Genomic DNA, 12,720 nt, shown 5'->3' on the forward strand with positions numbered 1-12,720 from the left:
GATCAACGGAATCAGAATCCCTGGAGTTATGTCTGGACATTTGCATTTTTAGAAGCTTCTAGATGGTTCCAGTATGCACCTGTGTTTGAGATCTACCAAGGCAGAGGGCGCCCTGTTAAGAAAAGATGTGATTTGGGTTGTCTTTACATTTACCATACTTTTTTTTTCATTAGCAATTTATTTTACTTATTTATATTATAAAAAAGACATACTTACTAAAGGGAAAAAAAACTTGGAAAATATGGAAGCACTGAAAGGAGAGAAGTAAGACGCAAGTTCTAATTATCTGAAGGCAGTTGGCAGTGTTTTTACTGGCAGTTGGATGTGTTTTCTTTCAATCTTTTATTTTTTTTTTAATGCTCTGGTTTGACTTCTTTACAGCATTGTGATCATATATAATATAGCATTTTCTGTCCACTTTTTTTTTTTTCTTAGAGAGGAAAAGAGAGGGGGTGGAGGGGCAGAGGGGGAGAGAGAGAGAGAGAATCTCAAGCAGTTTCCACGCCCAGCGCAGAGGCTTATGCGGAGCTCGATCTCACGACCTTGAGAATCATGACCTGAGCTGAAACCAAGAGTCGGCTGCGCCACCCAGGTGCCCCATTTTCTGTCCACTTTTTAACCTAACCATACATCCTGCATAATTCTGCACACTGTCTTACTTCTAAGTAGTTTTTAATGAGCTCTTGTAGCAACACAACAACAAGACGGCTTTTCTCCATGTTCGTAGGTCTATGCCTCAGGATGGCATTTACGGAGTCCTTTTTTCTTTACCCTACCTGTATTTCAAGAGCATTGTGAAATCCCATTTCGAACGTCAGAAGCAGAGTGTTACTCGCTTTCTCTTTGAATTTCTTCTCTCAGGGTCCTCGCCCACACTCACCTTTCCCCAGACCAGCCCCACGCACAGGTAGATGGCTACATTAGGCTGACAAGAAATAAGATCTTATTGCGGAAAGTCGAGAGAGAAAAGCAGTAAATATTTTCCCAGTGTTTGACAACCGCCATTCTGCCCACCTTCGTCGGCTGACACTGCATCTCTCCTAAGCCGCGAGGTGGTAGCCCCGTAGGATGTGGTGGGACTTATCAACAGGCACATAGAGAGAGCATACCCGGCCAGACTTAGCCCAGCATCCATGCTCTGGAAAGAAAGAAAACAAATGAGTAAGGCAAGCTGGAAGAAGCTGGGACAACAGGCAGGATGGTGGGGACAAATACACCGATGTTCTGGTGCGCTCGGTCAGAAATGCCAAAATCAAGCCACATGTACCCCTTTCCCCTCTGCTTTCTGTGTATCGTTTCCAGAACTTTCGTCTTTGTTGTGCAACTACATATATATATATATGCACGTATATATACGCACACGTACATGTATATATACCTGATATATATACTTTTTATATATGTGGTATATATATTTGTAATATATATCATATGTGTTTATAAAATAATATATATATTTTTTTTCTTGACGGATTCTCCCTCCTGCCTTAGCTGCTGGTTTGCCACGGACTTCCTCACTCCGGCCGGGTGAGTGGGAGTTGCCTCGCTCGCCTTATTGTTGCTGCTATGAGTCTTCCGGATAACTCTGCCCCGTCTTCTTGCAGGACATTATGGGAAGGATGCTTACCGAAGTGGAGGACCCGATCTCCATAACTTCATCTCCTCTGGATTTGTCACGTTAGGAAGAGGACACACGAAGGGTACAGTGGAAACCATTTTTTACTAAAACACACAGGTTGCCTAGGGGAGCCCCGCTCTGAAACGTGAAGATGATGTGGAGGCCAGAGGCTTGTCCGGGACAGGGAGAAGCAAGGGGTGGTACCACGGCAGCTGGTCCTGGTGACATACGTGGCTTTTGACAGGTCACAGGTGGGACGTTAGAGGGCCATAGACTTGCCAGAGACATCGCTCCCGCCCCCCCCTTCCACCCTGGCGAGGAGCGGGACCCAGAGGCCAGGGACCCTGTGGGAAGGACCACAGGCAACCTGGTAGGAAACTGCCAGTGGGCGGGGCACCATTTGCAAAGTGCGTGTTCTCCTCTCGGCTCTTACCCCTTTTCCGTTTGAAAGCTGCATTTTATAAACTGATGCCAACGTTCTGTACCGTGGGTCTTAGAGCCAGCGTGCATGTTCGAGAGTTTCAGTGTCCCTAAGTATGTCTATATAAACTCTCCGCGGTGTGAACCCAGAGGCAGAGGTTACGCAGACCTTGAAGCCTCAAGACGAACGTTTACGTGGCATTTCTGCTGAGCTGCTTTTTGCCCTAGCTGACAGCTTGCAGAGCATCTGTGCAGGGGGGGGGGGGGGGGGGATATGGAATCCTCCATTCTGTCTTTTGTTTAAACAGAGTCCTCCTAGTGTTGTGAGCATTCTGTCATATCAAGAGTAACTGGATCCCTGACTCCTGACTACCTTCCTAACACCTGTGTATTGTTATAGATCAACTGTGAATTCTGTTGTAGGGATGCTCTATCCCTGTCTGCCTCTGAAATATGTGTCTGTTTTAAGTGTGAGTGACCAAGGAACTTTGCAATTTTTTCTTACGTTCCATGCAACTACTTTTTAAATTCCCTGTGTGATGTTTGTTCATCCTATAGAGAAAAATATATATATACATATATATATCTGTATCTGTGTATGTATTTTCTGTTGTGTCTCTTTGTGTCTAAATAAAGTTTATTGAGGACACAGGTGGCTACTCGAAGTTGCAGAATCAAATTGGGACCAGAAGGGGAGCTGGGCTGCACGGTGAACCAGCGAAAGACACAATCTTAGTCATAACCGTCTAAGCTAGGACAGCCAGCCCCCACCCCTACGTCATCTACTCTGCAACAAATTACACAGATATAAAATGTTGCATTTTAAAACAATACTGAACAAATGTATTATCTGGCATGGTTTTGGCAGCCCAGGAATTCGGGAGCAGCTGAGCTAAATGCTTCTGGGTTGGGGTCTCTCATGAGGTTCCAGTCAACATTGTAGCAGGGGCTCCCATCATCTGAAGGCTTGACTGGGGCGGAGGACCGGCTTCCAAGATCGTTCACGCACATCGTGCTGGCTGTTGGCGGGAAGCCTCCGTTCCCCTCCCCAACCCCCACGACGTTCTCTCCATGGGCTACTTGCGTGTCCTCACAGCGTGGTGGCTGGGCTTCCCCAGAGGGGGTGATCCAAGGAAAAGAAAGAAAGAAGCTCGGATGTCTCTTATGACCAAGCCTGTTGGTGACACACTGTCATTTGCTCAATATCTTATTGGTGACACAAGTCAGCTTTATTCCAGATGGGAAGGAATTACACAAGGGCGGTAATATCAGGTGCCAGGGATCCCTGGGGGCCTTCTTGGAGGTTGACTACCCCACTCCTACAACCCGTGGGGCAGAGCCGCAGATCTGAATTTCTCAAAGAGAACATGGCAGCTCTTACCAAGCCTTCTCAACGGCAGTTGTTGGTTTCCCACCCTTACCCCTACCCCTTCTTGCAACTGAAACACCAAATAGCTCAATCGAAAGAACTCCATATGTATATTGTAAACGTTGCCGCTTTGGGTTCATACATTCATTCAACAAATATTTCACGAGGCCTGCTCGGTGCTGAGCAATATTCAGAAGTAAACAAAATGGAATCTGCTTGTGTGAAACACCTATTCCACTGGGGGAAGCAGACAAAATAAATTCTTGACGACGCAGGCAAGGGGAAAACCCCAGGCAGGTGTGAGGCAGGGAATGCTGTGGCAGAGAGCCAGTCTTGGAGGGAAAGGCAGCTTGGATGAGACCGTGGTAATTGGGCAGAGACCCGCATCTCAGGCAGAAGTGACAGGAAGGCAGCCCTGAGGTAGAAGCTTTCTTGGGGCGCCGAGAAGTAGGAAGGGGGCTGGTGCGAATAAAGCAGGGTAGAAAGGACGAAAATAAGAGGACTTGGGACCCGAGCCAGAGGGGAGCCAGATCGCGCATTTATCGGGTGGTGGACACCAGGCTGCTCCTAAAGGAACTAGATAGACCTCCATCAGAGCAACATAGAGGCGATTCTCTATTCCTACCTGTCCTTTGGGTCACCATCATTCCTGGAGGCTCTGTCCCGCTGTGGGTGTGGGGCTTTGCTGTGGCTGCTGCTGATTTCCCTGATATTAGCTTGTCCGCGTCTCATGCAGCCCTCCTGTGTGTGCATGGCCCGACCACCCCCGCCAGTCATCACCCCCACCATATCCTCTTTATCATTCCCTTCCTCTCACGGCCTCTGAAACCTCCTCTCTCCTCCAGGAATGTACCTTGTGTGGCTTTTCCTATTGAGATAATAACTAAAGTTTCATGAGCCAGGAGACTGGGGCTGGGGGGGAGCTTTGGAAACGGGGATCTCCTTCTAATATCAGAATTCTTTCTCCCTGCACAGCCTGGATCTCTAGGAAGGGGCCCAGCTCCATCCTCCCTTCCGTCAGAGCAACAACCCAAGTTCAGCTCTGAGTGGTACCAAGTTCAGCAAAGCGGCCCCATCGAATTACGCCATGGGCAGGGAACTCCCCAGGGGTGTCGAACATGGGGCCATTGTTCATCACATGTGCTTTGTGCCCTTCCTTTTCTTCTTCTATTTATTTCTTTCTGCTTCACCTCTGCTGCCTGTCGGGTACCTCTTCCTTTATTCCCATTTTCTCTTCTTCCTACATTGGCGATAGGCCTTCTGGTGGCCACCATATGGCCCCACCGTGACGCTCAGAACTGACGGGGTAGCAAATGCCTCCTTTAGAAGGTCATACCATTGCCCTTCCAGCCTGCATCACTGAATTTCACATGTATTTCTAGCAGACTCTGATTATCTGAGAATCGTGCGTTGATGGTCCCTATTCTGAACGGCGCTGGGAACCTTCTTTGGATACTTGGATGCCGCCAGCCCTGTCTGCCATTTCAAAGGCCCCCTCACGCATCATGGGGAGAGAAGTGCACCCACTCCGGCTTCAGTGGTGGCTCATCCAAATTCAGAGAGTTGGGGGTGAGGATGCTTTAGAATGAGATCCACAGGTACACAGGTAATTAAACGTTCTGAGACCAAGCCTAAACAAGGGGATGTTTTTTGGTTAATGGGATTGCAGAAGTGAGACATTGGAAGGTTCAAAGCCACCAAAGCTCCCTGATCTATCTCTGTCCTGTTAGGAGACCCCATATTTTAGCTTAGGAGGCCACATAACCATTAGTCAGCCTCCAGGAGTAAGTGGAAGTCAAGGCCAAGGAAGATGCTGATCAGAGTGACGACGAGTTTGGAACAAGTTCCCCCTACACCGTTTTCTCTGTTCATTGGACAGGATTACCCAGACGCCCCACATAGGACCCCAGAACAGTCTTGAGGGAACCAGAGCATCCCCCAGGCTGCCACGATGGAAACCCAATGATAAAGGCTCCTATTTGCTGAGCATTTACTATGTACCAGCATTTCGACACATGCCGTCTTATTTTCACCATTATGATGACCCCGTGGGAGAGCTCTTGTCATCCCCATTTGGCGGGGGAAAAACTCAAAGTAGAGCAGTTGAGTAATTTGCACAAGTGAACGTCAGGCAGTCGGTACCGTTTCATTCCAAATCCAGGCCTGTTTCCAAAGCTCATGCTCCCAACCACGCACATCCTGCTGGGGATGGAGGGAGGAGGACAGGGCTGGGGGCTCAATGGGCAGCGGTTCCTCGGGACGCACGCATGGGAAGCACTCCAGCGCCAGTGGCTGTTCTTACTAGAGGCACACATTTTTGCAGGACAGGAAGTCACACGAAAAGAAGATGGACCAGGAGTAAGACACCACCCCCAGATGAGCAGGGGCTTTCCTTCCAGAAAGGAAGCTCAGTCTGCCCAGATACATTTTCAGGGTCCATCTAAAGGAACACACTTACAGAGACCCTATTCGACTTCAGCATTTTGGTTAAAGTTTCAGTCGGGCTGGCTGTTTTTGAGTTTGGTCAAGAGAGCTGGGAAGATTCTTTCCAGAATCTTCCATATGTCAGTAACATTAATTCCAGGGAGCTCCACCGGTGTATCCCAGGCCAGGCCAGGGAGAGTCCTTATGGGCAGTGAGTGGTGGTGACAGCAAAGCTCACATGGTTACTGTGGCTGTCTTCTGCACTCAGGCATTTTGCATAGTGAATGTGATGAACTGGTCCTTGCTTGTCTCCCCTCTGCTATTTCTGTTTCCCGGGCCCTTTCCACCATGCCAGGAGCCAGATAGAGGGGGTGTGTATGTGTGAGAGAGAGAGCAAGCGAGTGAGTTTGGAACCGAGAGCAATCTCTGCAGCCTCTGCTAAAAGGCAGGAGCTCCAAAGCAAGGGTCCCTTCGGTAAGAGGCAGACACTGCTACTCCCCTGGTCATTGACTCTTTCAGGGAAACGTGTATGATGAGCACCTGCTGTGTACCAGACACTGTTCTAGGCACTGAGGATACAGCAGACACACTTACAGGCCGGTGAGAAGCAATAGAAAGAAGTAAAAATACGAAGCGTGTCAGATAGGTTCAAAGCTATGGAACAAAACAGGACAGGGAAAGGGAGGGAGTTGCCGTTCATAAAAGAACACCCACAAGGCTGCAGAGAAAAAGCGACCTTTGGGCACAGACCGAAGGGGGTAAAGGATCGAAACTGCCTGGATTTTGGGGGAGGGGTCTTCCAGGCCAAGCTGGGAGGAAGGAGCAGAAGGAGCCAGATTGTGTGGGGTCAGACAAGGGCTGGGGCTTGAGCACACAGGGCCAGTGGGCCATTTAGTAAAGATCTGGTTGCCATTCTGGGCAAGATGGAAGACAAAATGGTCTTGGCCTGACGCATTAGGAAGCTGGAAATTTGCGGGAGGAACAGGGTTTAGGCAGAGCTTGGGGGTGATTAAGTTGTAGATGCTTATTAATCAAAGCATCCATGCGGAAATGTCAAGTTCAGGAGAGAAGTCCAGGCTGGGGATAGAAACATGGGAGTTTTTGGCGGGTGGACCCAGGAGACCACATGAAATCAGCTAGGGAGGGTGTCGCTCCCCAGGTGAGCAAGGCTCCAGGAGGGAGCCACCAGGCACCCCAGGTTGGGGCGATGGGGAGGGACCTGGAAGCAAGCCAACCGGGGCAGTGTGGGACCTTGGAAATCAAGTGGAAAATGAAACAGGTGTTTCCAAGAGGGACAGCGACTGACTGTTTAAGCCACAGAGGTCCAGTGAGTGGAATCCTGAGCAGTGACCACCAGGTATGAGCTGGTAACATGGAGGTCATCAGTGAGCATTGCCAGAGCAGTTGGGAGTGGGGGGTGGGGGGCAGGAGGCACAGGTGTATCTGATGGAGGCAAGAGAGAATGGATGATGTCTGGGCTGTGCTTCTATGTGATTGGGGCAGACTGGGTGATGAGAAGAGCAAGCCTTATTACTCTAGCCTCTCTGTTTGGGGATGTGTTTGAAATGTTCCGTGATAAAAAGCTATAAAAGATCTTTAAAATAAGGGAATGGGAGAAGCGGACTAGACTGTAGGTACAGACTACCCTCTAGAGTTTCAACATGAAGCGGAGTAGGAATGAAGGCAGGAGCTAGAAGAGTGTGATGTAAAGAGAGTTTTGTTTTGCTCTGTTTTAAGACGGGAGAAGTGCCGGTGTATTTGCTCGCTGGTAGGAATGGTCCAGTAGAGAAGGGGAAATTGATGACGTGGGGTGGGGGATGGGTGGTGTTTCAGAATTTGTGTCCTTGGTAGGCGAGAGCAGATGGGATCCACCATGGAGATGCTGGATCTCCACCAGGAGCAAAATCCACCAGAGAAATCCTCCACAGATGGAAGGCAGAGGATATGGCCCCAGGTGCATGCAGGTGGGCATATGCTGTCGGTGCTCAGTGATTTGGAGAAGCAAGGTCATCAGCTTGAGTGAGGGGGAGGGTGGTCCACCAACCCAGTTTTCCCCAAATGTTCCAGTTTCAGCACAGAAAAACCTGTGTCCTGAGAAGCCTCTCAGTCCCAGGCAAATGGGGACACTTGGTCACCCTAATGAGGACATATAAGCAGGCCCAGTTCTTGTGGCTTCAGAGTATCTTCCACACCCATCTCCAGGGCCCAGAGACTCAAACTGAGGATGCTGCTGCCTGGAGCTGGCCTCTGCACGGCCCCCTGGTGCTCAGAGGCCTCAGGACTTCCCCTGAGATCATCCGGAAGATTGAGACAAGGCCAGAATGTAGGAAGCTGCCGCCCTGTAGGACCATTCCAGACCCTGCAGAAAGATCCTGAGTGGATGGATCTCCTCATTCTGTCTGAATGGCGCTTCCTGGGGACCAGGCTAGCTCTGGGCAGCTGCGCTGCCCAGCCAGACTCCCCATAGGGTCTGAGGCAGAAGCTAAGGCAGGAGGGTACACCCTACCTACAGAAGAGCTAGGGGCATTGGAGGAGGGTGCTGAGATCAGAGATGGAAGTGACCATCCCGATGCTAGTTCAGGAGTCTCAGCAATGAGGGGCAGTGGCAGTGGCGGCACCCCAGCTGCTCAGGCCCCCAAATCTAAGGACGAGAAGCAAGTGATCCAGAGGGACGGGTCTGGGTCAGTGGCACTTGTCCCTTGAGCAGGGGACGAAGCCAGGGATGGGTCCTAACATGCAGAAAGTCTACAGGTGTTAGCCAGTGATGAGTCTGGGTAAATGTTCTACTGGGAATGAGAGGCCAGGGCAGGGGAATGGGAGGACCAGAGCTTTGGGGTCCGTGTGGTGGCTAAGATAGAGGGTAAGAGGTGGCAAAGCTTTGGGTCATGACAGGGTCCAAGGGATAACGTGGGAGTGGGTCTGAATAAAGCGGAGGGGCCAGTCAAAATGGAGGTGAGGGTCCTGCTTCCTCAGGCCCCACACAACTGTAGACAGCCCACCCTGGGTGCTGTCACAGCTGCCTGTGATACCCAGGGTTCAAAAGGAAGTCTTCAATTCTAGAAAAGAAAGAAGGGGTGGGCAGGGCACCGCCCCCACACCTGGGTTTGATCAGGAGCTTCAGACCATCCTGTGGATTGTGGCAAGGGGACCCCCTAACCATTATGGTGAAATAAATCCATCTTCATTATTTTCCCACTCTGGGAGCCAGGGGAGTGAGTGGGCTTTCCCTAAGCCAAGGTGTTCCAAGGCTGGACTCCAGATAAAGCACAGAACTCCGAAGGCATCTGGTCTCCATGGCAACGGAGAGCCGGGAAGTACAGCAAGAGAGAGGGAAGGCTGGGTCTGGCTTGCCTTGGATTGGCCTCTGAGAAGGCCACGTGGGGCCACGTGGGAACATTCTTTCCTGGACTTCTCCATAGGCCAAGGTGGGCGGGAAAAAGTGGGAGCAGAGCAGGGAGGAGCTCTTGGGTTCTGAGCTGAGGGCACCACAGATCCCAGCAGTCTGCAGATCATTCTGCTCTGCATCGTGGGGCAGCTCCCTTTGTTTACTCTCTTCCCATTCCTGTTCACTCTTGATTAATGGCTAATACCAAGAACCAGGCTTTGACTCCGTGTGCTCAGTCTTATTCGGTGGTATTTCGCGTGATGCAGGCAGGCACACACAGGCTGAACCCAAGCCTCCCACTTAAGAAAATATGTGGCATCTGTGTGATTCCCTATTTTGATAGAATGGTGTCAACCTCGCCCAGTGGTTAATTGGCTCAAGTCGACTGCATCAAAAGCAAAGATGGGTCTGCATGACCGGTGAATTCCATGCTCACCTGGTGAATCCATTGTTCAGCATCACTGCTGTTCAAACAAGAAGAAACAAGGCAGAACGAAACCCAGTACCATACCTCAGGGAGTTTGGCCATCTTCATTAAAGGCAACTGTTCCACAAAACCCGCTTTCCTATGTGGGTCCTGCTAACAGGAACACCAGTGACCCCTCCCCATCTTCAGGAAGCAGAAAGGGCACTATGACCCTCCTCAGTCTTACTGAGGACTCTGTCTTCAGCTAGATTCCTTTGGGTAGCAGTTAAACCTTGCAGAGGGAGCTTGAGGAGCATGGTACTCACCAGAGCCAACTTCTTGAGCCATCCAAGGGTCCACTTCTAAGGTAGAACCACCCTCTTTGCCATTGGGAGACCCACTTGGAGGCACTAAGGATGTCCATCCACAAGTTGACCGTCCTCTTAGGTTCTCCTTGTTCTAAGGGCAGTGGTTGGGTTGAAACAGCACACACTGACAGGGGATGGGGCATCTACGCCATCATCCAGCTCATGCTACCTCCATAAATCATGGTGTTGAGAAAAGAAGTCCCCATCAATGCTTGCCTGTGGGCCTGCTACCATTGGCCCACATGGGCTGTGGGGCCAGTCTGCTGGGCCAGTCCGCTGGGTTGGTGTGAAGAGGGGAGAGGTGACACAGGGCCAAGGGGGGTTCAGGATGCACTGGGAAATTGCCTTGGGAAATTCCAACTCACCTGTAGGGTCCTTGGGTGTTCTGCTCAGAAGAGGAGGAATCTAGATACAGATGGATGTGCCATAGCCTTCAGCAGCGAGACAAGAGAGAGATGTCTTGTTGGTACATTGAAATTAGTGAAGCATCTCTCCTTAGCAAATGCTAGCCCAGACTCCTTTTCTGCTCAGGCAGGAGGAGAGGCCCAAAGGAAGCCCAGAGCACCCCGAATTTCAGTGGGCCCTTGAAGTCCCCATTGGGAGAGGATAGAGGATCAAGTTCTTGGGTTTTCCCAGAGACCAGCGCGCTCAGCCAGAGGTCTAGCAGCTCTGGGCCACATTCTGCTTGCTTTCTACTTGCTTGCTAGCACCAGATTGAACTTTTCGCTTGCCATGGCCCATGGCCCACGTTGGCCCCAGGGGCAAGTTCGTGGCCAGTGCATCCTTTTCCTGGCACTGGTCTTGACACTGCCTGGTCATCCAACTTGGGAATCTCTCCTTCTCAGGAGCCAGCCCTTGGCATTGGCTTTCCCTCAATCTCTGCTGCTCACTGCCAAGAGTCTCAGGAACGCTGACAGTGAAGCTACAGGGCTGTCAGGTCCGGGAAGGTGCTGGGAGTGCCATCATCCCTACGCCAGTGGGAGTCTGTGGCCAGGATTTCACTGTGGCCCCAAAGTGGGACAGAATACTGGTGATCTCAGTTCTCAGGGGCACCGCCGCTCTCTAGAACATAACCATAGAATTCTGTGACTCAGCTTCTGTGCGGATTATGGATGTGGCAGAATAATGACACGGCAGCCCTTCCTGCCTGGAGTCAAGGGCTCTGTCTCAGTCTTACTGACCTCCAGGTGGTGATGCAAACTTCCCTCCTTAAATAATGGTGGAAGGAGGAGTGTGGTGAGAAGAAGAGGGTCACTGGTGTCAGACAGGCTCGTTCACTCCCAGCTCCCCCACCTGCCAGCCGTGTGACCTTGACCTCTGTGACATTCATCTGTAAGATAAGGTAATAGTGCCACACCTGCCTCACAGGGCTACGTGCAGATCCTATGAGATCACAGGCACCAGAGTACTAAGCGTTCAAGCAATGGGAGCTCTTCATATTATCAGTGGCTTAAAATGCTGAAGAACCTTACTCCTCAAGGGATAATGCTAGGGCTAGAGCATTGGCATCTCCTTGGAGCTAGCTAGAAATACAGACTCCTGGACTGCACCCCGAACCTACTGAGTCTGCATGTCAGCAAGATCTCCAGGTGGTTCCCATGCACATAAAAGCCTGAGCAGCACTACCCTCGAGGGGTTTCAGGCTTAAGCGCCCTCCTCTTGATGGTCTTCAAGGTCACTTCCATTTCGGAGACTCGTTTGCCGTGAAGTCTCTGCATATGGGAAGCCAGGGTGTCCTGCAGGAGGGGAGGGAGATATTTCCTCCTTAAGGGGAATACCTGAGCTCTGAATGGTGATGCAAAGACACATCCTAAGACTTGAGCAACCTGTCCCAGATATCGGAATCGTGGGGCTTTGTCCATCTCAGCAAAACTTAATTATGGGTTGAGCAAAGATGAGTACAATGGTGCCTGGCTTCCAGAAGTACCGTCCCTGCCAAACAAAAGGGAAATGCCATAAAATAGATCCCAAGGGGGCAGGGGTGAGGCGCGGGGATTTAAAGGAGGAAAACCTTTTCTCTGAGTGGAGGAGTCCTAAATGGGCCTCCTACAGGAGATGGGAGTTGGGATGGTCCTTGCAGGGCAGGAAGCATGTGACAAGCCAAGAGTGGGGCAGGGTGGGCATTGCAGTTGGGGGTGCCCCTTGGAACAAAGGCACGGAGATGGAAATGCCAGGGTGACATTGGACCCCTTTGGTGGGGTACAGGGAAGTGATGGGGCCCCTGGGACACCAGTGGAGGGCAGCTGGAAATGACCCTGGAAAGGTGGGTTGGAGGCAGTGTCCTAAATCCTGCCAAGACCGAGGCAGGGCAAAACACAGGCTGAGGTCAGAATTCCAGCCAGTTATCACCGCCTGTCTTCTGCTCTGTTCTACTCTCCTGCCTTTAAGAATAACACTAAACAAGTGTTGGGAGCCTGGGAGGCTCAGTCGGTTAAGCATCCGACTCTTGATTTCAGCTCAGGTCATGATCTCAGGGTCATGAGATCGAGCCCCACATCAGGCTCTGTGCTCAGCACGGAGTCTGCTGGGGATTCTCTTCTTCTGCCACCGCCCCCAAATAAATAAAATCTTAAAAAAAAAAAAATAAAACTAAGCAAAACCAGCACATACTAAGCAGGCCCCTGTGTGAGGCTGACTCCCTGGGCAGAGATGGACATGGCAAACTTAGGGTCAACTCCCTGCCTCTATTTTCCCCCACCAAGAGTGTCCTCCCTGTACATCAATCATGAC

The 12,720-nt window shown here is 50.8% G+C and overlaps 1 protein-coding gene across 1 annotated transcript in view; it reads left to right on the forward strand.

The window, feature by feature from the left end:
• Positions 1-2,588, forward strand: part of LOC123853585 (protein shisa-6) — a 138,186-nt gene extending 135,598 nt beyond the window's left edge. Inside the window, exon 3 of the mRNA XM_045888155.2 lies at positions 1,605-2,588. Coding sequence (XP_045744111.2) covers positions 1,605-1,726 — 122 coding nt within the window. The 3' untranslated portion in view covers positions 1,727-2,588. The remainder of the gene's footprint in view (positions 1-1,604) is intronic.
• Positions 2,589-12,720: the final 10,132 nt, after the last annotated feature.

Source organism: Mirounga angustirostris, unplaced genomic scaffold (genome assembly GCF_029215605.1).
Source record: "Mirounga angustirostris isolate CCGP_5_RB_7025 unplaced genomic scaffold, mMirAng1.0.hap1 SCAF_17, whole genome shotgun sequence".
Classification (NCBI taxonomy): Eukaryota; Metazoa; Chordata; class Mammalia; order Carnivora; family Phocidae; genus Mirounga; species Mirounga angustirostris.